This window comes from Hippocampus zosterae, chromosome 7 (genome assembly GCF_025434085.1).
Source record: "Hippocampus zosterae strain Florida chromosome 7, ASM2543408v3, whole genome shotgun sequence".
In the NCBI taxonomy this organism is placed as follows: Eukaryota; Metazoa; Chordata; class Actinopteri; order Syngnathiformes; family Syngnathidae; genus Hippocampus; species Hippocampus zosterae.
In genome coordinates, this window is record NC_067457.1 from 23,398,444 (window position 1) to 23,425,859 (window position 27,416).

Genomic DNA, 27,416 nt, shown 5'->3' on the forward strand with positions numbered 1-27,416 from the left:
CGGCCGCTGGTTATTACAGTGAGTAGCGTGGAGCGGCCGGAGGATGTAGGCGACGTCTGCTGACATCTGCACGCCAGCGGTTTCTTTCTCTCGGAGAGCGGAGGACGACAAACAACAACCGCGACGGCCTCGAAAGGACGCCCGGACTCATGTGACTGGTGGCCGAGGTAGGCGACGTCGACCGGTTTGTCTTCTCGAAAAAATGCTTCGTGTCCTCCCTCCTCGAGCAGAGGAGCAGAGGTGGCAAAACTCTCACTGCCTTGAAGTACAAAGTTATAAAAGAAACAAAAAAATACCCTGGTAAAAGTAGAAGTAGTGCTTCGAGTCGTGTACTTGACTAAAAGCTAGAAAGTATAGACTCTGTAATGTCCTGAAGTACAATAAAACATATGTAATGTATATATTTGTGTTTGTATTTTTTTAAATCTGGGAATTAAAAATGTAGATTAAAACAAATTAGTTACATTATTACTTTTTTAAATTGACCCCAGTTTCCATTGAGAAGTACTGTACCGAAAATCATTGGACACGATCAAAGATCAAACATGTTTCTATATCTTCGCTAACATTAAATTGTTAGATACAAGATACATGTTTGATCAGATTCGACAGATAAAGTGGTGTTTTTTTTCAGCTGACATGACACATTGGCCGCAATTTTTTTCTTGCCGAAAAAAGGTCACAGATCGGGAATGTCTTGCATTTTCAAATCTTTTCAAGACCCTGTAAGTTTAATTCAGACTTTTATTTTGAAATACTCATCTTTGAACATAATCCCTGAAAATATGAGAAGACTAAAAACTATGTAGTAGTGAATTGTGGAGATTGTGTCAATCTGTATAATTGTCAAGTTTCTGAATTTAGGGGGTGGGGCTTTGGGAATGAGTTGCCCCTCCCCCAATATGTAAACAGATATATTTCGGCGTGTTTTTCACAGCGACTCGATGAAGTCGCACCCATATTTTTCGTAAAATCTCACTTTGTCAATCAAAATCTAATCTATGATCGGTTGACTTTACATCTTTCTATTTGCGTTGTTTTCTTTTTACACGATATCACCAAAAGTGTTCAGTCAAAAGTAACAAGCCTTTTTGACAAAGTAAGGAGTTGAAAATACAGTTTTCAAATTTCAGAATCTCGACAGTATTTGCACAACTGAAAACTCTCAACTGCCGCGCTCCAGTCCTAATAAAGTGACTCCATTTGAGTTTGGATGAAGACGTCATTCGTTGTGTACATATCTTTTATTTACACTGTTATGTGTGTTAAACCAGGTGGCAGGGGTCTCAAAATAGATGTGTGATTTAATTTTTAAATACTGTTTTGCCGGGAGGAGCAAATGTTTGGCTTTTTGATGTTGCTGCTTTGCTCTGCTCCGCGGCAAGCTGCTGGCTGCACCGAAGGTCCAATGAGGAAATGAGCCGTGTCCTTTATTAAAAGGCAGCACATGCAGTCGCACGCCAACTCGCAGCTGATAAATCTTTACTACAATAACTCAATGAGCAGCCTGCTGCAACATGCGGAAACCACACCACGGTGAACGCATCGGCCAGGACCAAATATTATAAACGGACAAACAGTGAAAGAGAACAAGAGCCTCCTGGATTTACTTATTGGCATGTTATGAAATGCTTAAAAAATATATCTTTGAGCTACCGGCCTGGCTTTCTCTATCCAAACACATGCTTCTGTGTGCGACACCAGTGGCGGGAAAAAAAACATGATATCACAGTGATTCATCGACAACCATTTTAATAAAATTTATTGATAATTATACAGATATTTTTATGAAGTGTTTTCCTCAGAGAAGCAAGTCAACTTTTTTAGATTATTTTTTGCACAAATTTGCCTTCATTTTTTTTTCCGAGCACATCGGGGTTTTCTAAATAATAATAATATAAGGATGAGAACGAGGGTCGACCATGTTTACTACTCGGTGTGTTAAAAAAGGACGGCAGCAAAGTGGACACTGTGCAACGTAATACCGTGTAACACATAATGGTTCAAAAACGCCACAAAAGTAGCCAGTTCCATGCCTGAAAACGGGAAAACACTAATGAGCGACTAGCAGCGGTTGTGGGATCTGCTCTACATCAAAGAAAGTTTTTTTAAAAAGTATTATTTTGGGAACATTCACCACTAATTGAAAGTGGGGAATGCTGCACAGCGAGGGAAGGATTTAGACTCCATCTCAAGTTCTCAGTGGGGCTGGCAGCTATTGGATGTTGAAAGGTGTCACCAATCAAAGGGCCTTTTTGTCCTCTGGCATCTCCGTTTTGTAACCTCGAGATGCCTCAAGCTCCCTGGCGGGGGTCCAACATGGCTTTCTTCCTGTTTCCTCCAAATAATCTGCCAAGCACGTGATACAGTGGATGCCTTCACGGTATCAGAGATGCAAAGCTAAGGAGAAAAATGATAACAACGGCCATAGAAGGAACAAGAAGATGAATTTAAAGCTCACCACTTCAAAATCACCACCCAATGAAAATTTTGAGAAAATGAGAATTTCTCAAAATGTTGAAAAAGTGGCCTGACTGTAGGTGTCCTGGAAACCAATCATATTCGCTCAATATGTCACCGCTCAAAACTTGTACTGTCTCCCGCAGGATTTCCTCTCCCCGGAGCTGGCTGCCATGAGGGGGCGCTGCTCGCACAAACTGGGTGTGCTGGCCAAGGCGTTCTTCCTGCTGTGGCTGTTGTGGCTGGGGTATCTCCTCCTTGTCCTCTCCCCCTCCTCCTCCTCGTCATCCTCCGGCGACACGCTGAAGCTGGATCGTCGGAAACTCGACGTGGCCGAGCGGGACGTGGGGAATCTGGCCAAGCCCCTTTACGCCAAGCCGGCGGCAGACGGCAACGCCCCGGGGGAGTGGGGCCGCACGGCGGGCCTCAAACTGAGCCCGGAGGAGCAGGCACAGGCGGAGGACAGCGTGGAGCGCTACGCCATCAATATTTTTGTCAGCGACAAGATTTCCCTCCACAGACATATCAGAGACAACAGGATGCCCGAGTGAGTGGGAAGGTTTTTCAGCTGATCTCAATGCATTGATTTTGAACAAAATGAACAATTTGGTGGGAGCCAGGGATGATAAATCCCGAAAGTAAAAACCTCGAGGGGCCGCTATCCTGCATGTTTTAAATGTTTCTCTCCTCCAACACATCATCTACCCCAACCCCCATCAAAAAATACTGTTGAATTTGTGGTATTTTCTCATCACAACCGATAGAACCTTAGAACCCATAAAAAAATTCAACTAATCATTTAGATCAGGGGAGTCAAACTCATTTTTGGCGCAGGCCACAGTTTAGTTACCGGTTCACTTGGGGGACCGTTATGACTGAAACCATATAAAGAAGTCAAGAATAACTGTTGTAATAACTATCATGAGGGGTTTGGTCACAAGAAATATGAGAATCAAAAATTTTGGTCGACATTTTAGAAAGGATCATGGAAGTTGACATGTTGGAGCTGCTTTGGCGGGCCACATAAAATAATATAGCGGGCCAGATCTGGCCCCGGGGCCTTGGGTTTGACACTTGCTTTAGATGGTTGAATCATAACGCAAACATGTACATTCCATTTGATCCTATTCAATAGTCTTTTGAGTTGAACTTGATTTTCAGGTATTGCCATGTGACCAAAACAAGAACTGAGTTGCTTTTGATAACAAAGATTTTATCCCTTTTGTTGTTCTGGGATGTTTTTTGTGAGCTCTGCCGTGGTATGCTGCTCTGCACAACCTTCTTTACGACCGCACCTAATGGCTGCCATCTGGATGCAGAATGAGACGGCGTGCAAATAACATTTTGTAATTTCCCACCCTCGGCAACCCCCTGAAAAAAATAATAAACATGTGTCATCAGATGCCGCAGTAAACAGTTTGACTACCGCCGTTTGCCCACCACCTCTGTCATCATCGCCTTCTACAACGAGGCCTGGTCCACGCTGCTCAGGACCGTCCACAGCGTTTTGGAGAGCACGCCCGACATCCTGCTCAAGGAGGTGATCCTCATCGATGACTACAGTGACAGAGGTGGGAGGAAAATTGGCATAAAAAGTATACGTAAGCCAGATAAATGCACGCTCCGAGTGTATTTGCTTTGTGCTAAAAATAAAACCTGCCATTTCGCCGCCCGTTGAATTCTGAACAAAAATCGAGAGGGGCATTTGTGAATGCAAATGAATTCCAAATGTGATTTCAACAAGGAAAAAAAAAATGAAAATGCCCATCCCAGCTGTCTCCGGGCAGTAGGCGGGGGACACCCTGAATCGGTTGCCAGCCAATCGCAGGGCACACAGAGACGAACAACCATCCACACTCACACTCACACCTATGGACAATTTGGAGTGTTCAATCAGCCTGCCACGCATGTTTTTGGAATGTGGGAGGAAACCGGAGCACCCGGAGAAAACCCACGCAGGCCCGGGGAGAACATGCAAACTCCACACAGGGAGGCCGGAGCTGGAATCAAACCCGGTACCTCTGCACTGTGAAGCCGACGTGCTAACCACTGGGCTACCGGGCCGCCATATTAAAACAAAAAAATATATATTTTATTCCATTTTTAAAATTTTTGAAAAAGCTCATGGGAGTAACTGGGGTCGGGGGCAGTAAAGAGCTGCATGCGGCTCGAGAGCCGCGTGTTGCCGGCCACTGGTCTATAAGTAACCTTTGTTTCATGTTTGGCGTTGTTTTTTTTTTTTGTCAAGGTTACCTAAAAACCCAGCTGGCCGAATACCTCAGTCAACTGCAGCGCGTTCGTCTCATCCGCACCGTCAAGCGCGAGGGCCTCGTCCGGGCCCGTCTCATCGGCGCCAGCTACTCCACCGGCGACGTGCTCACTTTCCTGGATTGCCACTGCGAGTGCGTACCCGGTTGGATCGAGCCCCTGCTGGAGAGGTGTGTCCACGTATCCCATTGGACGACTTCAAATGCCGTCTATAGCCAATTCATTGTTACAGCAAGCAGCAGTCAAGTCTCTTTTTTTTAACGCACTCTCAATTTATGAACTTAACTCATTTAGTACCAGCCAATTCTGGAGCAAGTCTGAAAAGACGTTTAAATACGTCTTTGGGAGTGAATGAGTTAATAGGGATGTCACGAAAACAGATTTGAATCGGCAAATCGATTCTGGCCTCACCTGTGGTTTGCTATTTTTTCAAGGATCGAGCAGAACCCCCACACCATCGTGTGCCCCGTCATCGATACCATCGACTGGAACACCTTTGAGTTCTACATGCAGCCGGAGGAGCCCATGATCGGGGGCTTTGACTGGAGGCTCACTTTCCAGTGGCACGCCGTGCCCGAGCGGGAACGCCAGCGCCGCAAGTCACGCATCGAACCTCTGAGGTGACTTTTCTTCGTGTGATGTAGTCTCACTTGGCTCGCTGGTATCTCAAGGCACCGGTGTGCTTCGAACCATCGCCATGACTCTTGTCCTTGCTAGGTCTCCGACGATGGCGGGTGGCTTGTTTGCAGTCAGCAAGGCCTACTTTGAGCAACTGGGCACCTATGACACGGGCATGGAAGTGTGGGGCGGAGAGAACCTGGAACTCTCCTTTCGGGTCAGCGCCACCTCTCGAACGCCGCGACAGCCGATTGCCGTGCGGTCGGAGTTAGTTTCTCAAGGCTCTGGCGTGTGCGTCATCCTCAGGTGTGGCAGTGCGGCGGCAGCCTGGAGATCCACCCCTGCTCTCACGTGGGTCACGTGTTCCCCAAGAAGGCTCCGTACGCTCGGCCTAACTTCCTGCAGAACACGGTGCGGGCCGCCGAGGTGTGGATGGACGACTACAAGCAGCACTTCTACAAAAGGAACCCGCCCGCAAAAAAGGTGCGCAACCACCAGCACGAACGAATCCAGTAAAGGCTCAAATGGGGAAAGACCACCCTGAACTCTCTGGCGGACCTCCGGACGCATTATTTTACACTAAGTGGGAATTTTCCCCTTTCTAGAAGACGTTGAGCTCACAAAGAATGACTTTGCTTGCTTAAACGGTTAGCACAGCGGCCGATTATAACCGGGTCAATGGACGAGTAATGCTAATGCTAAAAATAAAGCTAACTCAATTGGCTTTCTAGAGCACTTAAAAGCAACAGCCGCCCAAACAAAGCGCTGTACTTGAATAACGATGAATAACGATTCCTAAATAACAAACAGAGAGGCCATTTTGAGATGTGAAAACAAATGGCAGAATCTTAACGCGAACTCTCAAGCACACAGGCAGTTAGTGACGTGCTCCCTCTTACGTCTTCCGGTTAAAAGGTGAACAAAGAAAAGAAATCCAACAAAACAGATAAAAGAACATTTTATAATAAAATCATAAATTAATGAATCAATCAATTATACAGTCGTAAAAGTATAAAATAACTAGCGGTAAAAGTAAAAAAAAAAAAAGCTATAAGAATGAAATAATGACAATTAAATCATAAAATAACAAATAAAATGATATCCTTGACTGTTCGTGGTATTAATAATTACATAATAAATGTGTGTGTGTGTGTGTGTATATATATATATATATATATATATATATATATACATTCATTCATTCATTCATTTTCCGTACCGCTTGATCCTCACCAGGGTCGCGGGGGGTGCTGGAGCCCATCCCAGCCGTCTCCGGGCAGTAGGCGGGGGACACCCTGAATCGGTTGCCAGCCAATCGCAGGGCACACAGAGACGAACAACCATCCACGCTCACACTCACACCTAGGGACAATTTAGAGTGTTCAATCAGCCTGCCACGCATGCTTTTGGAATGTGGGAGGAAACCGGAGCACCCGGAGAAAACCCACGCAGGCCCGTGGAGAACATGCAAACTCCACACAGGGAGGCCGGAGCTGGAATCGAACCCGGTACCTCTGCACTGTGAAGCTGACGTGCTAACCACTGGACTACCGGGCCGCCCCTATATATATATATATATATATATATATATATATATATATATATATATCATCTTCCGTACCGCTTGATCCTCACTAGGGTCGCGGGGGGTGCTGGAGCCTATCCCAGCTGTCTTCGGGCAGTAGGCGGGAGGACACCCTGAATCGGTTGCCAGCCAATCGCAGGGCACACAGAGACGAACAACCATCCACGCTCACACTCACACCTAGGGACAATTTAGAGTGTTCAAATCAGCCTGCCATGCATATTTTTGGAATGTGGGAGGAAACCGGAGCACCCGGAGAAAACCCACGCAGGCCCGGGGAGAACATGCAAACTCCACACAGGGAGGCCGGAGCTGGAATCGAACCCGGTACCTCTGCACTGTGAAGCCGACGTGCTAACCACTGGACTACCGGGCCGCCCATATATATATATATATATATATATATATATATATAAAATTTAAAAGCATTCACTTACTTTGACATCCAAAAAAACCAAAACATGAGCAGGAGATTCCAAGTCATTCATTCCTACATTTGGCCGACACTTTGGACATTAAGGGTGGGCTATTTTTTGCTTTACCAATTTTAGTCAGTCATACTTCCACTCTGACGGGCAAAGCATTTGTGGCGAACCACTTCCTTATTCCCGCAGTGTGCAAGTACACAAAAAGGGGCGCCGTTCGTCAAAAGCAAACGAGAAAACCGGTGCTCCATTTCAAGTGTGTGTGTGTGCGCAAAATGTTGACACTGTGAGCAACTGGCAGGTGGCAGCTCCGCACCTTTTCAAACACGTCTATATTGGATATTTACACATGCTCATCGCACCAGTTGCTCAACGTACACTTGAACTTCACTTCAGCTGAAATGCATCACAAAGGAATTCTTGTTTATGATGATGATGATGATGATGATATTTTGGACCTGACAGGAGAACTACGGCGACATTTCAGAGCGCCTTCAGCTCCGAGAGCGGCTGCAGTGCAAGTCTTTCCAATGGTACCTGACCAACATTTACCCGAACCTGCACGTACCCGAAGACAGGGAGGGCTGGCACGGAGCTGTGAGTAGCCCCGCCCATAAATTTCACCCATATGGAATTTGTTCCTGTGAAATGTGTCGGAATTAGCTTGCCCAGATCACAATTTTGATTTTTTTATTTTTTTTTTGGTCCTCCGATGAAGGTGCGCAGCTCGGGAATTCGCTCGGAATGTCTGGACTACAACGCCCCGGATAACAATCCCACTGACTCGTACCTCTCGCTGTTCGGCTGTCACGGTCAAGGAGGCAACCAGGTGATGTTCATTTTTTACCTTCGCCAAGACCACAAAGATATCTTTTGGATTTTGATCAAGTGATTTGGCCCGTTAGCTAAATTGACAGCTAGCAAATGGGCCATTTAAAAAAAATAAATCATTACATTTTAGTCACTTATGTTGTTATCGTATATTTTTTGTACATTCAACACAAAACAACTTTGGTTTGAACAGGTTAACGGTATTTCATTGTACAAATTTGTATGGTGGAACTAAAGTGTCCGGCACTTGCTTGCCTCTTTATCTCAGTACTTTGAGTACACATCCCGCAAGGAAATCCGATTCAACTCTGTGACGGAGCTGTGCGCCGAGGTGCCCGAGGGCCAGACGGCCATCGGCATGAGGCAGTGCCCCGGTGACCGCGATGCCACGCCGGCGTTAGCCATGTGGGACTTTCGAGACGTAAGCGCTAGGCCTCCTCTCATTATTATCCATCTCGCTCTTGATCTCCCACCCCACCTTGTTTGGTTTTGTTTCCCTCCCACCAGGACAAAAGCATCTACCATCCCCAGTCGAACAAGTGCATCACGGCCTACCGCACACCCGAGGGCCGCGCCGATGTCCAGATGAGGCCCTGTGATCCACTTGATCAAAACCAGCACTGGAAGTTTGAGTGGTAGATGCCGGCGGGTGAAGCAGCTTCCTCTCTTTCTCTCTCTCGACTATCAAGGGAAATAAGAGGATTCCCTCCTATTTAGTGATGTTGTTATTTCTGCCCCCGTGTGCTGCAGCGATGGAAAATGCTGACATTCAGCCGCTGCGTAGCATCGAAGTGCCTCTGGAAAACTGACAAAGCTCACAAAGTGCGCGCCTGCACTTATTCAAACCAGCAGAGGGGGCCACCTGTGGCAAAAAAACCCCGTTACTTCCAGTGTTGCCACTGAGAAACCGTTTTGTCCGTCCATTCACACATCAATTTTCTGATCCGCTTTTCCTCACAAGCTGGCGCCTATCCTAGCTTTCATCAGGCAGTAGGCGGGGGATACTGAACTGAACCAATCGCAGGCCACACATGGACGAACAGCCATTCATGGTCACACCCACATCTTGGGACAATTTAGAGTGTTCCATTAACCTACCATGCATATTTTTGGAATGCGGGAGGCAAAAGGAGTACCCGGAGAAAACCCACGCAGACACGGGGAGAGCATGCAAACTCCACACAGGAAGGCTGCAGCCGGAATCTAACCATACACTTCTGCACTGTGAGGCTGATGTGCTAACCAGTTGACCACCGGCCTGTTGTATCCGTGTTTTATCCGTGAATAGCAAAAAAAAAAAAAACCACATAAAATAGACACCTATTGTAAATGCATTGTGAAAAGCTAATGTCAGTCATTTTTAAACCTCCCCCTTAAAACAATGTATTGAAAAAAAACCCACCAATAACCCCCCGCCCCCAAAATATATATATATTTATATATATGTATTTATATATATATAATATATATATATCCAGCACCCCCCCGAGACCCTAGTGAGGATTAAGCGGTTTGGAAAATGGATGGATGCATATATACATATATTTTAATGTTGAAAAAATACTGAAGTGGTAAAGGTGGTGGTCTTGCCCTAAGGCAGCTATTTCCTGACATCACATGAGTGGGAGCAAAAACATTCGCGTACTGACCATTCCACATTTTTAACACTAACAAGTGCAATTTTTTTCCTGGGAGAATGATCCAGACTGAATCTCTGCCTTTTTGAAAGGGTGCCAGCCTCTGAGATTTCATGCCTTTTCAATGTGATTAACGACAACATGAGTGTTGGATGACTTAAGTCGCTGTTTGACTTAAAACTCGACTCTGTTGGACGTTATCATGTCTGACTATACTTGAAGTAGATATTAAAAAAAAAAAAGGAAAAATAACAGGTGGCTTTTGTTTTGTCTCTGGAATATTGTCGTCGATTTTGAGGGACAACCTTGATGTAAGCACTCTTGAAACTACTGATGCAATGCAGGGATTACTTGATTTGAAGGGAAGGAATTAAAAACTTTTAATGATTGCAATTGTCTTCTTTGATACTTGGGTCAACTTTGCAAATGCGAGAACGCCCCCTGGCGGAAAACAAACGAGATGTCACATTGATTATACTGTATTTGTAGTTTCTTACTGTTATTACCACTAATCCTTATTCCTGGCCGGGTGGAATATTTATTAGTTATATACGACTCTTACACTGCCATTAAAAAATAATTTAGCATGAAACGTGATGATCTCTCTCTCTCTCTCTCTCTCTCTGTATTTAAGATTAAGATAAGATATCCTGTATTTGTCCCACACTGGGGAAATTTACAGCCTCCAGCAGGAAGAATGTGCGTAGAAAAAAAGAAAGAAGAAAAAACAAACAAACACCGTTCAATTAAGTCCAATATAAATACAAAATGGATAAATTGCAGTGCTATTTACAATTGTTACAACACCACACACATCACATCATTTAATTATTATTATTATTACTAGCTGGTTCGCCCCCTCCGGGAGAGAGAGAGAGAGAGAGAGAGAGAGAGAGAGAGAGAGAGAGAGAGAGAGAGAGAGAGAGATATAATGCTAAAATACAATATTTTACAAATACGAAGCCACTATTGTAATATTTACCCAATTGAGGCAAATTATTCGAACCCATAAAAGCTTGAAAACTAATAAGTATTTACCAGTAATTAAACTTACAACGAGGTCATATTATAGACACCAAATCTAATAACATTAATTTAATCAGTCAACGCAGTTCAATTTGGAAATACACCCAGAATTGAAGTACTAAAATTGAAAAAAAAGAAAGTGAATTGAATAGTTGAGAGATGTTTTGAAAGGGGAAACGTTTACAAAACGACGGAAATCAGTATTTGTGCTTTTTACAGGATGTTTCAAAATAAGCCCAAAACAGAAATCAATACAAAATGTAAGTAAAGACATCAACAAAGGGAGATATAAATAAAATGTTGTATTTTATCGATACACCATCTGGCAAATTCGAAGCAGTTATTGTAAGAGTTGGTCGGAGGGAATTATTCCTCTTTTAGTCCTCAAGTAACCGGCTTAACGTGTGAAAAGTAAATAAAGCTCATTTTATGATCAATGGATATAATTAAAATCGCAAACATTTTTATTACGTAAGAAAAAACATTGTTTTTATAAATAAAACTAGTGTTTTGTTTCGAAATATAGGCGGAAACGAAGCTAGTCTAAAACGACACTGCCGATTCTGTTTCTGCGCCCTATGACTAAATCTTTCGCCAAAGTTAGAATTGACCTCGATTGAGTCGTTCACTCGGGCTAAATAACCAACCTAGGTAACTAATCCGAGTAAATAAATAATCCCTGTCGACTAATCCATTTATATTCGTCTCTTGGTTCGAATGAATGGAACCATGTCGTGTGAGGAGTGGAGCAAGGAGGAGTAAAAGGGCTGTCAATGGAGCTGCAATTAGTGCCTTGGCGGCGGGCCAAGTAACACCAGTCCCTCAGACGAATGTAGATCCCGAGTCTTAGCCAGACCGGCGAACGCCTCGCTCGGTTGAAGCCGGGAGGAAGCCACGACATGGCCGTCTATCAGCGGAAGCGACTCAAACTTTTCCTCAGCGGCGCTGCCTTCTTGGCCTTTCTTTTCGTCTACTTGCGGGGTATCCCCGAAGAACTCGACCTTCCCGTCGCCACTAAAGAACCTCGCGAGGCGCACGAGCCGGACCCGAGGAGACCGGTGTACGAGAAACCCCCGTTGGACCCGAACGCCCCGGGTGCACTGGGCAAGCCCGTGAAGTTGACGTTGAACGCCGAGGAGAAGCGAAAGATGGAAGAGAGCATCTCCAAGCATAAACTCAACATCTACGTCAGTGATATGATCTCACTGCATCGACGCCTTCCTGAGAGGTGGAACCCGCTGTGAGTACAGTATGTCATCCAGCAAACATCACCGACTCATCTCAATTTCTCAATTCAACTCAACACCACTTTTACAAAAGCTACACCTGTAACAAACCGTGTCACAGATCACACGACATAAATTAACAAAATAAATAAATAACTTATAATACAATGGAATTTAACAAATCGCCATAACAATGCCGAGTGTCATGCTGAGTCAAAAGCCTGAAATTCAAGCATGCACTCTTGTGTAATCTCTTCGTAACCTTGCCCATCCTGAGAGTCAGGTACTTGCACCCCAATAATTCTATTGTGGGAATGTTGCTGTAACTGGCGCCAAGACTGAGTTGTTGGTTGCCATGACAGCAAAAAAATAATTTATTTTAGGCTTGTTGTTTTGCTAAAGTATTTCATATTTTTAGTGAACTTTCATATTTGTTTTTCCTTAACTCCTCTGAATATGTTATTCGGAATGTTTGTTAAAAATCACTTCCGGGTCAAGTGCTGTGTATAGCGAGGAATGAGAGAAAGATCGAGAAGACAACGGGAGATGGAGAGAGAGAGAGTCAGAGAACTACGATACCGTGTGATCTACGTGATTTATCGTTATTTGATCTACTTTCGGTTTACCAAGGTGCACACGGTATGTCATTTTGTGTTATTTATTTAATGTCCTGTTCAAGATATTATAATTTTGATTGTTGTTCGAAATATGTTTTAGTTTTCACGGTGTTCCATGAATAAACGTTTTGGACATCAGTACGAGGCGTCATCCTTGACCGGGGTAGATACAGTTGCCACTCAAGCATCCACATCCACATGCTGGGAGTCATGTGTTCACATGAAAACATATTTTATTTGTGTCAATGCCAAATGTCAAGCAATCACACCGACACTTGTCCTTCTTGACACTTGTCACACTTACACGTCTTTCTTTCTCTTGTCTGAATACTGAGTATTGCATTCACACGACAACTTGCTTTGTGTGCGTGCCATTAACTTTCTCAATGCCGAGAGTCCGCCAGTCATTCGAAAACTTTCGACTGTGTGAATGCTGCATTTACACAATGCACTGCAGTGTGCCATTAATATTGCCAGTGCTGAAAGTCAAGAGGAAAATGGGGGGGAAAAAAATGTGTGAATACATTTGTTCCCCATTTTCCTCTTCTTCGAATGCTGGGAGTCAATAAATAAATAATTTGTGGTTGTGATGGTGAAACATGCGTTTTTTTTTTCCGTATGGACTTCCCTTTTTATGAATACTGAGAGTCATTCACACTGTGTGATGTGCCACTAAAGTAAAACATTTAAATAAAAACTCTTCCACTTCCCTAGCTGTTTGAATGCTGAGTGTCAATCATTCCAACTTTTTAATTTTTATTTTTTTTAAAGTTGCTGTGCACTACAAATATGAAAGACGGGACTCAAGCATTTTTACAATACGAACATCCATATTTGGTCGGGTTATATCAACGATACACAGTGATGTTTTTTTTAATTTTTATTTTTCTTGTTTTGTCTCTTAGCTGACATTTTCGTCTAACCGCAACTGTTATGCCATTGCAGCTGCCGTGACGTGCGTTACGACTACCGCTCCCTGCCGACCACATCGGTGGTGATAGCCGTCTACAACGAAGCCTGGTCCACCCTGCTCAGGACGGTCCACAGCGTCCTGGAGACGTCAGCCGACATCCTGCTCAAGGAGGTGATCGTCGTTGACGACTACAGCGACCAAGGTGAAACGGCCACCCGTCGTACGCTCCTTCCCAAGCTCTGAAAAGTCTTCACAAGCCTTGTTTCGATCACGTCGTTTGACAAAATTCCAGACTAATTGCCCGACATCCGCCTCAACCTGTTGTGCAAGCTCAACAGTAAAGCTGAAGCAATTACCAAGGTGTTAAAAAAAAGTCTCATGACCGTTTTTTTTGTTTTTGTTTTTGTCACTCGCATGCCATCACAGGTGTGTCGGTGCGTTAGTTCCGTTGCAGTTGACAAAATGAAAATGCACGGTTGGAGGTGCAGTGAACGTTGCAAAAGAGTTCAGATTTGGAAAACTAATCTAATTGCAATGTTTTTTTTTTCTCTTGATATTGCGATTATGATATATGCAATCATTTTTTTTCAATGTCCCCTTCCCCTTCCTGTGTAGTTTTTTTTTTTTTTTTTAACAAATACAAACCCTAAATTCATCTGCATTACAATCAATTGTCTACTGCGGTCAGATTTGTCAAGCAACTAAACCAGTCATGTCCAAAGTCCGGCCCGCGGGCCAAATCCGGCCCGCGGTCGAATTTCATCCGGCCCTCGGCCCCTGTCATAAAGTCAGTGCCGTCTGGCCCGCAGGTTGGGCGCAATGGAACACGTGTTGCATTGACTGAGGTCTCGTAGACTGGTGAGTGATGTTTCATAGAGTACTGCTTCCCTCTAGTGGCTAAATGAGTAATAGCATTCACTAAATGAGTAATAGCATTTAGACACTAGAGGGCAGTAGCACTCTACGAGACATCACTCCGTGTTTATATTGACTGATATGTCATATTTCAAATGATCCTTGCAGTTGTGGATATGTGTATTGCTTGTTCATTTCCCTGTTGTTCGAGTCAAAGGTTTTGTGACTATTGAAAAGTCACGGTGATACATTTTATGTTTCAAATCAATCAATTTGCACTCAGGAGACTTCTGTTTAAGAAAAAGTCAAGTGAATAAGCGTTGCATGTGATATACCTGTTTCAAATGAACCAAAAGAAATTCTTAAGATTGTTGAAATTCAAATAAAAATGGAAATGTGAAACAGACTGGCTTACTAAAATTTGTTGAACAATATTGTTGTTCAATGTAAAGAATGTCAGCCAAGGTCGGCCCCCCGACATTTTACCACATAAAATCTGGCCCCCTTGGCAAACAGTTTGGACACCCCTGAACTAAACCCTTTGACTCGCAATCTTTAATGCGCTTAGTAAGGCAGTAAATCATAAAGCAGATAAACAACACTAATGTAAACAAGAGGCGCAACGATTTTCTCAAACTTGTTTGTTTCCTGAAGCCCACTTGAAGGAGCCTTTGGAGAAGTACCTGTCCGGCTTGCGGAAGGTCCGTCTGATCCGTGCCACCAAGCGGGAGGGCCTGGTGCGAGCCCGCCTGTTGGGGGCGTCGTTCAGCACTGGCGACGTACTGACTTTCCTGGATTGCCACTGCGAGTGCCACGAAGGCTGGTTGGAGCCTCTTCTCCAAAGGTACTGGACACTATTCACCATTGTTATTTTATTTCTTTCTTTATTTTGCTTATGAATCCATGTATAGTATTCTGTGACTTTTTTTTGTTTCCAAAATCAAGTTGAGTGTTATCAACTGGAAATTTTGGGGAAACAAACCCTCATGCATCCGCACCCTCCAGGATCAAGGAGGAGCCGACAGCCGTGGTTTGTCCCATCGTCGACTCCATCAGCTGGGAGACTTTTGAATATTTGGGCAACGCGGGTGACCCTCAAATTGGCGGCTTCGACTGGAACATGGTCTTCAGGTGGAACGGTATCCCAGATCATGAGATGAAACGGCGCAGGTCACCCATCGATGTTATCAGGTACTTTTGCCCCCCTCCCCCCCTCCCTCTTCCCCAAAAAAAGGCAGAAATGCCATCCTGGGTGGCTGACCCAATTGTTACATTCAGAGATCCAATTAAAAATGGCAGAAATTTTCATGCATTAACCCTGCAAAATGACTTTCACACAGAGCTCCTGTAAAACGACTGTACTTTATCCAGAGACCCTGTCAAATGCACACCACTTTCACCCAAAGAACCTAATGACCACATCTCTCACACCGAGATCCTGCAACGTGATTGCCTTTTTCACATCGCGATCATTTCAAATGACTGCGTCTTTCACGCTGAGACACTGAGAAATGACTTTGCTTTTAATGCAGCGATCCTGTAAAATGGCTGCCTCTTTCATACGGAAACCCTCCAAAAAACGACAGGCCCCTTTCACAGAGCTAATGCAAAATAACTGTCAGCATTTTCCTTGACTCCTGATTTCAAATTCAGTTTTTAGTGAACAAAAAAAGACAAACCGCAGGGGCAGTTGAATACATGCCGCAATATAATGAGGTGAAAACCCAAACACAGACGACGTGTCCCTCAGTGATGAAAATAAATTTGACATGTCTGCTTGAACGTGAATCACATCAAATTTATAATGATATAATTATCACATTAATTTCCCCCTTTTTTCAGGTCTCCCACGATGGCCGGCGGTTTGTTTGCTGTCAGCAAGAGCTATTTCGCCTACTTGGGCACGTATGACATCGGCATGGAGGTGTGGGGAGGAGAGAATCTGGAAATCTCCTTCCGGGTAAGGAAACAATTCACATTGTCTCACCTAATTTGAACAAAAACAAAAAAACCCTGTTGTTTGTGTGTGTGTGTGTGTGTGTGTGTGTGTTTTGAAATAAGAAAACTAGTGCAGTAATTGTTAAAGGGATTAAGTAAATGTGTAATTTGCAATTGCTGGAGCATGTGAAAGCTGAAATGAAAAAACAAACAAAAAAAATAAGAACTCAAAATCAAGTAGGGTCTTTTTGAATGATGTGGAATAATATTGAGCTTGAAAATGAGGACCAGAGTGGGTATGAGCCCACAAGTTGCTTCATGTTGCAATTCATTTATTCTCAATTTGAAAAAAAAAGAACATACATGTGTATATATACATATATATATATATATATATGTATATACTGTTTTGGTCACTAATGTCCAACATGAAATGCAAAGGCCACTTAGTGGCAGAAAAATGTCCTCAATACAAACAAATGTGTCACACTCTTTTTAACCAGATTATAGTTTTCTAACTTCAAATAACTACAGTGGTACCTCTACTTACGAACGTCTCTTCATACGAAATTTTCTAGTTATGAAACGTCTCAACAGGGAAATATTTCCTCTTATTACTAGAGACATTTTCAAGATAGGGCGGCCCGGTAGTCCAGTGGTTAGCACGTCGGCTTCACAGTGCAGAGGTACCGGGTTCGATTCCAGCTCCGGCCTCCCTGTGTGGAGTTTGCATGTTCTCCCCGGGCCTGCGTGGGTTTTCTCCGGGTGCTCCGGTTTCCTCCCACATTCCAAAAATATGCATGGCAGGCTGATTGAACACTCTAAATTGTCCCTAGGTGTGAGTGTGAGTTCGAATGGTTGTTCGTCTATGTGTGCCCTGCGATTGGCTGGCAACCGATTCAGGGTGTCCCCCGCCTACTGCCCGGAGACGGCTGGGATGGGCTCCAGCACCCCCCGCGACCCTAGTGAGGATCAAGCGGTACGGAAGATGAATGAATGAATGAATTTTCAAGATACGAAAGGTAAAAATACAGTCAGGGCTGCAACTCGCAGGTCCGACTCTCCTGAACGCAACATGCTTATAGCTGCTCTGCCATTGGCATTGACCGACCATCATCCTGGCACCCCATTGGCTAAGAGGTACCTCTACCATACGCCTCTCGGGCCATGAGGTGTTCCGATAGTTTTACGTAAATGTGGATCACCCAGAAAAAGTGTTCACCAATAAGATATCCTTTATTTGTCCCACACTGGGGAAATTTACTGCCTCCAGCAGCATGAATGTAGGTAGAAAGAAGAAAGAATAAAAAAACAACAAACACCGTTCCATCAAGTGCAATATAAACACAAAATGGATAAATCGCAGTGCTATTTACAATTGTCTTTCACATCATTTAATTATTATTATTGTTGTTATTTTTATTCAGCAGCCTGACAGCACTATTCTGATGGTTGCCTTGGACATTTTCAAAGGATTGTTAAAGGCCGACAAAAGCAAACGTCCTTGGATCATTTTTTTCCAAAATACCAGGAAAAAAAAAAACTTCTGAGAGAGAGCATGAAATAAAGAACATACAGTGAATAGGTTTCTTTACTCTAGTCTTTGTTTTTTTACATTATGCACAATTCTCATGTATTGCGCAATATATTATTTTGATGCATTTTTATGCTTTAGGAAACATTTCTGTTTGAATTTTGGGGGGAGGCTTGGAATGGATTAGGGAATTTACATGGAAAACAGGTCTCTACTTCCAAAATTTCCTAGTTAAGAAATTTCTTCTGGAACCAATTAATTTCGAAAGTACTTAAACTATAAAAAAAAAAAAAAAACTATACCATTGGACTAAAATATACAACCATATTTGTTGTAGGTAAACATCTTTGTGCACTTTTGTTAACAAGTACATTTAGAACAAATCTAAATTGCATCAGTCATTTGTGATTAATCGCGAGTTAACTGGAAATCGTGCGAATTTGATTCGTGTCCTTCAGGTGAGCTGGAGCAGAACACTATTTTTGTTCCTGGTGAACACGATTTTGCGTTTTGTGTTGGGAGCGCGGTAATGGAACCCGCTTTGTTTACTTTCAGATCTGGCAGTGCGGCGGCAGCCTGGAGATCCACCCGTGCTCTCACGTGGGCCACGTCTACCCCAAGGCCGCGCCATACGCGCGCAAGACGGCGCTGGCCAACAGTGTGCGCACCGTCGAAGTTTGGATGGACCACCAAAAGGAATTTTACTACAACCGCAACCGCTTTGCCCGAAAGGTGAGTCGGTTGCTAGCCGACATCCCCCGGTGCTGCCGCCATCACCGGGTGTCATTTGTCGGTCCGCCAGGGCGTCGGCCGTGTAATCAAGCTCGCGCGGCCAGGATCAAGTGACGCTTGCGCACCTCCTGTGCCAAGCCACGGTCAACAATCGGATGTTTGATGTTTTTGAGAGCTAGAAAGCTCCAGTTTAGTTTGCGAGGGTGGCAGCAGGCAGCAAACCCACCACCGCTTTCACACCGACATTTTGCAAAATGACCCCATTCGCCGTCACATTTTCCACTTTTTACCCTGTGGTACTCCCAAATGACTTTCACGCAGAGGACATGAAACATGGATGACCTTTAAACACAGAGAAGCTTACAAAATTGAAATTAAGAGATCCCGCAAAACGAATGCCTTCCAACACGAGCACTCGTTGTGTTTCAGGAAAATTTTGGAGATGTGTCCGAACGCCGTCAACTGCGGGAGAAGCTGGGCTGCAAAAACTTCCAGTGGTACCTGGACAATATTTACCCTGAGTTCTATGTCCCCAGAGATCGGCCGGGATTTTTCGGAAATGTGAGAAATGTCATTCACTTAAAAAAAAAAAGATATATATATATATATATATTACGTCTAATTATTTTGGGGAAAAAATGTAATTTTTGTGTTGATTTTTTAGCTGAAAAGTGAGGGCAAGGCTGGTTTTTGTTTGGACTACAACCCTGGAAGCAAGAACAAAAGAGTGATTTTGTATCGTTGCCATGGAATAGGCAATAATCAGGTTGGCAAAAAACATTTTTTTTTTAATTTACATTAAAAAAATCTTTTGGATTTCCTTTTCTTCCATTTCCTGCATGTATTTAGATTTTCTTTTGGTCATTTTTTCCCCCTTTTTCTTTCTTGATCCTTTTTCTTCTTTGTCTTTGTTTTTCTTTTTAGTATTGATACTTCCTTTTTGTTCTTTTTTTAAATGTTTTTATTTATTAAGGCTGTTTCTTTGGGGTGGTGGTCCTTTTCTCTCCTTCCTCCTTTTCCTGTCTCTTCTTATTTTTCCTAAAAAATACAGAGGGAGACGATCTTAAAAAAAAAAAAAAGCTTATTAAATACATACAAGTCAGCACTAGCTTGAAATGTCTTGACGAGCGGTTTACTCGACTGCGGGCCCTCATACGAAGTTGCTGTGCCGCAGTTCTTCGAGTACTCGTCGGACGGGGCCCTCCATTACAGCATAGGCACCACCTGCTTGGAAGGTGACAACATCAGCACCTACCTGACGGTGCGGCCGTGCGCCAATCCCACCAAGCCCGTACTTGCGCAGCAAAAGTTCGATCTCAGGGAGGTATGTACCGGGGTGCGGCATCTTCGCTTTTCACATGTTTGCGGTGGATGGAATGTTATAGGTCACATGAAGGGTGAAAAAAAAAAATCCCTCAAAATCTGACATTTGAACAGGGCTGTCTAGAATTTCTTTCCAGCGCACGAGTGGAGTCAAATGTCTTGTTGTCGCTTTGTAGGACGGCAGCCTGCTGCACGTGGACAGCCTGAAGTGCGTGGAAGCACTCGACCGGACGGATGACAATATTCCCGCACCGTCCCTGCGGCCGTGCTCAGGTAGCCCGCGCCAGAAGTGGACTTTTCTCAACGTGTGACGCTACAGTTTAAATTCACCTTTTGCTACATTACATCTTTTGGGTTGTTTTTTCCATTTTTTTCCCATGAGTGTAGCTAGATTTTATGGACCATGGCCGGTTGGTTGGGACCGGTGCTTTCTGAATTCACAAGGCTGCTTTGTTTTTTTTTTTAAAGCAGCGTTGTGGATTTTGGCGGGGTTTTTTCTCATGAAAAGGAGGCTCGATGAAGAGTATTTATATTTCATCCTGTAGAGGGCGCCCAAGCTCCTTCCTTTGACTCCCATTGGACAAACTGGGGAATCAGCCAGAGGCATTTTTACACTGAAAGGGAAAATGTGTTTTTTTCCCACCTTGACCTTTTGTGGCATGAGGCTTCAAAAGACAAAAAAAAAGCTGTTTTAAAACATTTTTTAATCTCTTTTTAAGTCTTTCTCTAATTTTTGTGATGTTTTTTTACTTGGCTTTTTTCCTTCTTTTTCTTTGCTGTGTTTGCTATATATATATAACATTTCCCCCCCAGTCCTTTTATGTTTTACTTTGGTTCCTTCTTTCTTTTACTTTTTTCTTTCACATTCTTTTTCTTCTTTTAATTTTCCCTATTTAAAAAAAACTTCCTTTTTTCCTTCATTTTTGTGTTTTTAGTTTTCTTTTTTCTTCGTGTTTTGCTGCTCAAATGTTTCTACTTTTGTCTGTTTGTTTTATTCAATTTTTTTCTCATTTTAATTTTGCTTTACTTCCTTTTTTTTTTATTATCCCGCTATTCCCCCCCATTCTGTTATACGTTGTTTTTAAATCGTTTCATATCCCTTTTTTTTTTTTTTTTTTTTTTTTTTACTTTTTTCTTGTATGTTTTTTTGTTCCCACCACCATTTTCACAAAAGTAATATTTATGGTGTCATACACCATTGAGAATTCAGGGGCGTCAAACTAATTATTTTTCGCCCACATGGGTTCCCCAACGGGCCTTTTGTGACTGTGAAACCATAAAAATTTTGTATGGTTTCATTATATTATTACATAGACAAAAAAAAAAACAAAAAAAAGATTGACAAGTTTTGAAATCTGCTTTTAAGTAAAATATTATCAACTCATTCAATGTCAGCCATTTTCAAAGCCGCGTTCCCCATCGCTCACAATTTTAGCAGAATTTGGACTCATCATTAAAGGCCCTCAGAATTATGTGTTCTTTGACCATGTAAGTTCACAACCAACCAAAAGAAAGACTCTCATCTTTCACCAGAGACCCCCCAAATTTTTTTCAAACTTTTTATTCCTGTTCTTTAGTAAACAGCGCCAGTGCATAACTTGGTTCTCCAAAAACACCAATACCAAAAAGTGGGGGAAATTAATTTTGTGACCAAAAAAAAGCTACATGTGGAGCATCTGAAGCTCTGGTCACTCGTGCTACGCCTCCGGTCCCGCTCTGAAAGGAGGCCGACGGCGTCTTTGGTGTGCCACAACAGCAGATGGCAGCCTGATAGATATTTTTCACACTCCTCCCTCCCTCAAAAAATATTTCAACATGGCCTCCTTTAGTATGAGATTTTATGTTTACAACGCATCCATTTTTGGGGCGACGCTATCCAAGGACATAACTGAGAGGAGGCTTATGGAAGGAGTTTCGATGACTTTCTCATCGGCATTCATCATCTCAAGTCTTGGAGGAAATCGCATATGTTGCACTTTGCTATTTTTGATGCAATTGATTGTGAATGTTAAGTCTGCAGAGGCGGTCAGATTAATCATGGCAGCAGAAATGTTTGACCCATGAAGCACTGAAATAATGTTCGATTTCCAGTGTAATTGCTGAACAAGATGAAATGCCAGGTAGGCAACTTCCTGCAAGAAGAATAAAGTGACATTATACATTTATTTTTTTTATGTATTATACGACTACTATATGTACTAGATGCTACCATTTTGGTTGTTAAAAAAAATTAAAAATGATAAATAATTGCTGGACTATATCATGTCAAGAACAATGGTGGCCTTCAGTGTTAACTGTGAGAAGAAAAATCAATTGAATGTGTTTTGGTACCTGATATCTGGTGTATGCAGTATCTCAACCTGTATGTATGGCTTGTAGTACAGCAAGTTCAAATGGGAGATCGCAATTAAAAAAAGTGTCATTGTTTCAAAATGTAGCCTATATCGTCACCTCCTTCCTTCAATTCCGCCCAAGATGGCGCCGTTCGGCTGCTCCCAATGAGTAACCAGCCATTCATTCCCTCTCCTTGGCAGCCCCTTTTCTTTTAATCTTTTAGGCACATCCATGTGAAGCGCATTGAAAAAACATGTCGGGATTCTGTCAGAAAGGCCTCACTTGTGATGCGGGGTGGCAGAACACACCGCGCCCGTCTCCCATAGCACATATGTGTCTTTAATGATAATGCAAAACAAGGCTCCCCCATGGGTTGAGTCTTTGGAAATGCTCAGGCTTCAGTTGTCAGGGCGACACTCACACACACACACATAGACCGACACACAGCGACTGGGCCATTTCTCCACTGCATGTCGCTTCACTTTATGTAATCCCCAATACCCAGAGCAGTTCAGGAGCTGCGGCTGCATACATTAGATGACACACTTTCACTTCCACGAGGGAGCTGGGAGAATGCGCGCTTCCAAATATGCCAATCCCAGATTCCCACCAACAACGTGGTGCTTCTTCAGATCAACGTTGGCCTACAAGCTACTATGGACGTTTACCAGAATGGCACCATCGCGTGGGAATGCGGTGATCCTGGGAGACCGTGCCCGAAGATATCAAAATAAGATAGTGATTTATTTACCGGATGTGCAACCTCCCTCGCAAAAAAAAAAAAAAAAAACCCAAAAACAACTCGGTGATGCCCCCCACCCTCCCATACAAATCTCAGAAATGACATTTTCTTATTGGCATCCAACCAAGAGGCTGGTAAAATGGACGTTACAAAGCGGTCATAAAGCATCATGCTAACGAGAGGTTAGCAACGATTTCATACAACAACATGCTACTTATTAAAGATATGAAGCTGTCTTCATACTAGCATCCTCTGCTTTTTCTCACCATTCCGCAAGAACACTCACCCGCACCCTGCATCTTTTCTACAGCGGCTAACTCCACAAGGGGGCGCAAATTCCCCCTTGCGATCACCCGTGATTTCTCGGTGGCATTTTTTTGTTAATTTAATGGGTACAGGTACTTTGTCACCCACACTGGAAATACCACTGAACTGTTCGGCCAGAAACTGACAGTGCCTCCTTGCCTCCCTCAACTTTGGCTAAATAAAAACGATTGTGACATAATCACATGAATATGACATCTTTATGTTAACAGTTTTGTGAAGCGCTTTGTTACAGCTGCCGCTGTTGTGAAAGCGCTATATAAATCAGCATGTATTGTATTGTATTGTATCTTAATTTGAAACCAGTCAAGGACCTGCGTGGCCGACAGAATGTAATTCCGTGTGAATTACGTCTTCATGCTCTCATATGCCTCTTAAAATGCCAGTTCTGTATACTGACAAAGACTATAACTATGCCAGTGTGCATTATTAATGTTAAAAAAAAAACATATTGGTCATTCCTTACTTTTTTTATGTTGCTATCAGTGCTTTCACAGTGTTTCCTAAATGATTTTTTCTGGTTATGTTTTCCTGTTCCGTTCTGTTTACGGCGTTGTCTCCCAATGTCTCGCCAGTTTCACTGCAATCTTAAATCATTTCAGTATCCCCATGATGTTTTGATGATACTCTACTGACTATTTGTGCTTTTATGGTTCTTCTCTGATGCCATTTCGTCTTCTTTTGAAAATCTTGCCATGCGTGACGTTCCCCCAGATAATTCCTGGCTGTCTTCTTCACATCTTCTCCCAGGTGAAGGTGTGATTCCCAGATCTCTCACCTTGAAACGTTCTGAATTCACCATGCTAAATACTTTCACTCCTGCATTTGCCAAATTGAATTCCATCCTCTCTCGAGAGAATCCCCCCCCCCTCCAAAAAAAACACGTCTTGGTGTTGCGGTGCAGGTCAAATGCTTGTCTGAGTGTGCGAATTAAACGGCTCATCACTCCGCCGAGGCCTCTCTCCTCCCTTCCTCCTCGTGGTCCTCCACACACTCCACGAAGACCAATTACTGTAAAACCTGGCGGATTCCTGAATATGTAACCATTTTTTTAAAGGCTCTCCAGACAGAAAATTAATGACCACGCTCGAGTAATCCATTTTTTTTTTAGTCGGCGCCATGTGTGGGGGTTAGGAAAATCTAAGTCCTGCATAAATCTTTGCTGATACGATGATAATGCGCTCGGTCGGACTGGCAAAATAAAACAAATCGCCTGGCGATGGAAATGTGACGTAACACACGCGCTCACTAATCATTCCGGCCAATGCTTTGCTCAAGTATGTTTATCATACTTATTCTTTCTTTTTGTGGGGGTGGGTGGGTGTGAGGGTGTGCCACAGAGCCTGACCTTTTGCCATAGAGCGGACTCAGCGTGGAGGTGTTCAGGAAATGACTTGGGGGGTGGGGGGGGGGGCAGGGAAGCGGGAGACCAGATGATGTGCAAATTGATGGCGCTAGTTACACACGCCACCTCGACACCCCGAAGGTGGATCTCAGCGGTGTGATCCTGTCCTGCCCGCATGTGGGACCTCCTATTGTAAACAAATCAATTGTCCCCCAATTTGTGATTTATGCTGCTTCCTGGGCAAATATTTACTAAACGTGTGTCACTATTTTTCAAGAAAATAGAAGGACATTTTAAGAATCTGCATAATGATAAAGATCTTAACATTACGATCTGGCCATGATAGTGTAAACATGGTACAGTATACTGATGGATATTATGTTTGAATTGAGCAGCAAAATCCACACGTTTTTATCCATTTCAGGGGGCGGCCATTTTCACAGTTGCTGTCGACTGAAAATGACATATTTCCCAATGTACGACCAATCATGGCTCACCAGTTTACTGAATTTGGTCGTGTGACATTCACAACCTCAGCCATGATTGGTCATTTCCTGAGCCTTGAGCAACTGTGATGACAGCAAGTGGCAAAATGGCCTGGGCCCTGAGATGGATAAAACGGGTGGATTTTGTTGCTTAATTCATATTCCGCAAAAGCATTACGAATCAGAATATAGTGTTTAGACTAGTGGGGGTGCACAGAACTTCAATCCATCCATTCATTTTCTTATCCACTTTATCCTCACAAGGGTCGCAGGGCATGCTGGAGCCTCAGCCAGCTGTCTTCGGGCAGGAGACGGGGGACACCGAGAACTGGTTGCCAGCCAATCGCAGGGTACACATAGACAAACAACGGTTTGTGCTCACAATCACACAATTTGGAGTGCCCAATCAACCTGCCATGCATGTTATTGGCATGTGGGAGTAAAATGGAGAACCCAGAGAAAACCCATGCAGGCACAGGAAGAACATACTAACTCCACACAGGAAGGCTGGAGCTGGGATCGAACCCATGACCTCTGCACTGTGAGGTCGATGCGCTAACCACTGGCTCACCGAGCCACCCGGCACACAACATATTATTGTTAAAAAAAAATCCATTGACTTGCTTTATTTTTTGCCAACCATAATACATGAGGTATTATTATTAATATTATTAGAAATTATGTTTTGTATATGTATGCATTGTATGTATTGTCTTGTGTAATTTTTGTAAAAAGAAAAAAGTATATAATCATTGTAAAAAATGAGTAACATCTATACAATTTATAATAAAATTTATATCGTTAAAAAATTATATCAAAAGTTACAACAAAAGTGTTTTGAATTGTGATATTTTTTTAAATGAAAAAACATGTCGCCTCATGTACTTTTTGTCCAACATATTTAACAAAAAATATAACAAACAAATAAATGTAGTTTAAAAAAAAAACGAAGACATTTTAAAACAAAAACATCAGACGACAAGTGAGTTTCTCCGACCACTCGTCGGTTCGACAACATGTCGCTTCTGATTGGTTCAACACACCGTAGGATCGAAGCTTGATTAACACGGAAGACAATGTCCGAGTCTGATGAAAAATTCTCTTTCAAGGCTCACTTTTCAAGAAATATTGGACTTTATAAGGCTAGGTCAACTAATACTGTTCCTGAGTGGGTTGTTTCTATCCGTGTATTTTTTTTTGTTGGGAGCGGTGGGGCAGAATAGTATGAGAGGAACAGTAAGCACACCGAGAGCCAGGAACCTCCGGGTTAGCATTAGCATCAGTGGTGAGTACGAAGTTGTTTATTTATTTAAAGATTTTATATTGATAATCCTATAGTAGAGACTGAGTTGTTGAGGGGTTCGTAGGTTTCGGATGGATTGCTTTACGTTCGGAATGGGCAAAAAGGGGAGATGGACTTCGTATGAACACCGCTATTTTTATTTGATTTTTTTCAACGTCTGCCTCGTAACTCGAACGAACAACCCTCCTTCCGGTAACGACACACCTTCCTGCTTTTCTTCGCCAATCACACGTAAGCAACATAAGAACATTTCATAAAGTATTAAACAGAACATAATTTAGGTAACTAACATAAAAGAATATAATGCCTAAATATAAAATGATAATAATTAACAATTTAACAAAAGCTTACAGGTGTATTGGAAGCTAAAGAAAACTGTTTTTTTGCTTTCGGAATGGTATTCGTCTAGGTATGTGACAATGGGCCGCGTTCTGTTCTGTCATTACCCGTGAAGCCATTTTCTTGTCATGGTGTCACACAGGTCTGTTTGCGCCCCTCTCAGAAAAATGCGCTCTGGCTTTTATTTTATTTTACACTGTTTACCATTTATTGCACCCAGTGAAGAAGCCCTTTTGTTTCAAGAATTTGTTGGAGAACTGAACAGTAGTTGAACAATTTTCGTTGTAGCGTGTGACACAAAAGTATTAATTACAGTAAAGGGAAAATTATTTGGGCCCACAAAAAAAGGTTAGGGTAAGGATAAGTTGGAGGTTATTAATGAATGAAATGACGTCAAATTTAATTAAAAAATGAGGCTGGGGTTTAGAATTATGGAACGTTTAAGAGTTAAGCTAAGTTTATGATCAGGAAACAAAATTTTACTGGCCTGACATTGCCCTCACATCCACAGTTGGAATCAGGAGCCAGTGAATGTGGAAGCCAGTTACAATACAAT

General features: G+C 42.9%; 3 protein-coding genes across 3 annotated transcripts in view; all 3 read left to right on the top strand.

The window, feature by feature from the left end:
* Window positions 1-10,212, top strand: poc1bl (POC1 centriolar protein homolog B (Chlamydomonas), like). Its single transcript, XM_052070614.1, has 11 exons — window positions 1-167; window positions 2,607-3,007; window positions 3,862-4,031; window positions 4,709-4,898; window positions 5,163-5,348; window positions 5,446-5,563; window positions 5,653-5,829; window positions 7,822-7,953; window positions 8,075-8,185; window positions 8,456-8,608; window positions 8,695-10,212. The coding sequence occupies exons 2-11, from the start codon at window positions 2,634-2,636 to the stop codon at window positions 8,824-8,826; spliced, it is 1,743 nt and encodes a 580-aa protein (XP_051926574.1). The 5' UTR covers window positions 1-167; window positions 2,607-2,633; the 3' UTR covers window positions 8,827-10,212.
* Window positions 10,213-11,379: 1,167 nt separating this feature from the next.
* Window positions 11,380-20,352, top strand: galnt12 (UDP-N-acetyl-alpha-D-galactosamine:polypeptide N-acetylgalactosaminyltransferase 12). The gene is made up of 10 exons (XM_052070616.1): window positions 11,380-12,090; window positions 13,639-13,808; window positions 15,116-15,305; window positions 15,467-15,652; window positions 16,304-16,421; window positions 18,489-18,665; window positions 19,095-19,226; window positions 19,330-19,431; window positions 19,840-19,989; window positions 20,165-20,352. The coding sequence occupies exons 1-10, from the start codon at window positions 11,750-11,752 to the stop codon at window positions 20,297-20,299; spliced, it is 1,701 nt and encodes a 566-aa protein (XP_051926576.1). The 5' UTR covers window positions 11,380-11,749; the 3' UTR covers window positions 20,300-20,352.
* Window positions 20,353-26,274: 5,922 nt separating this feature from the next.
* The window catches only part of gabbr2 (gamma-aminobutyric acid (GABA) B receptor, 2), a 91,234-nt gene continuing 90,092 nt past the window's right edge, over window positions 26,275-27,416 (top strand). Inside the window, exon 1 of the mRNA XM_052070580.1 lies at window positions 26,275-26,503. The gene's annotated coding sequence lies outside the window, so the exon portion shown is untranslated. The remainder of the gene's footprint in view (window positions 26,504-27,416) is intronic.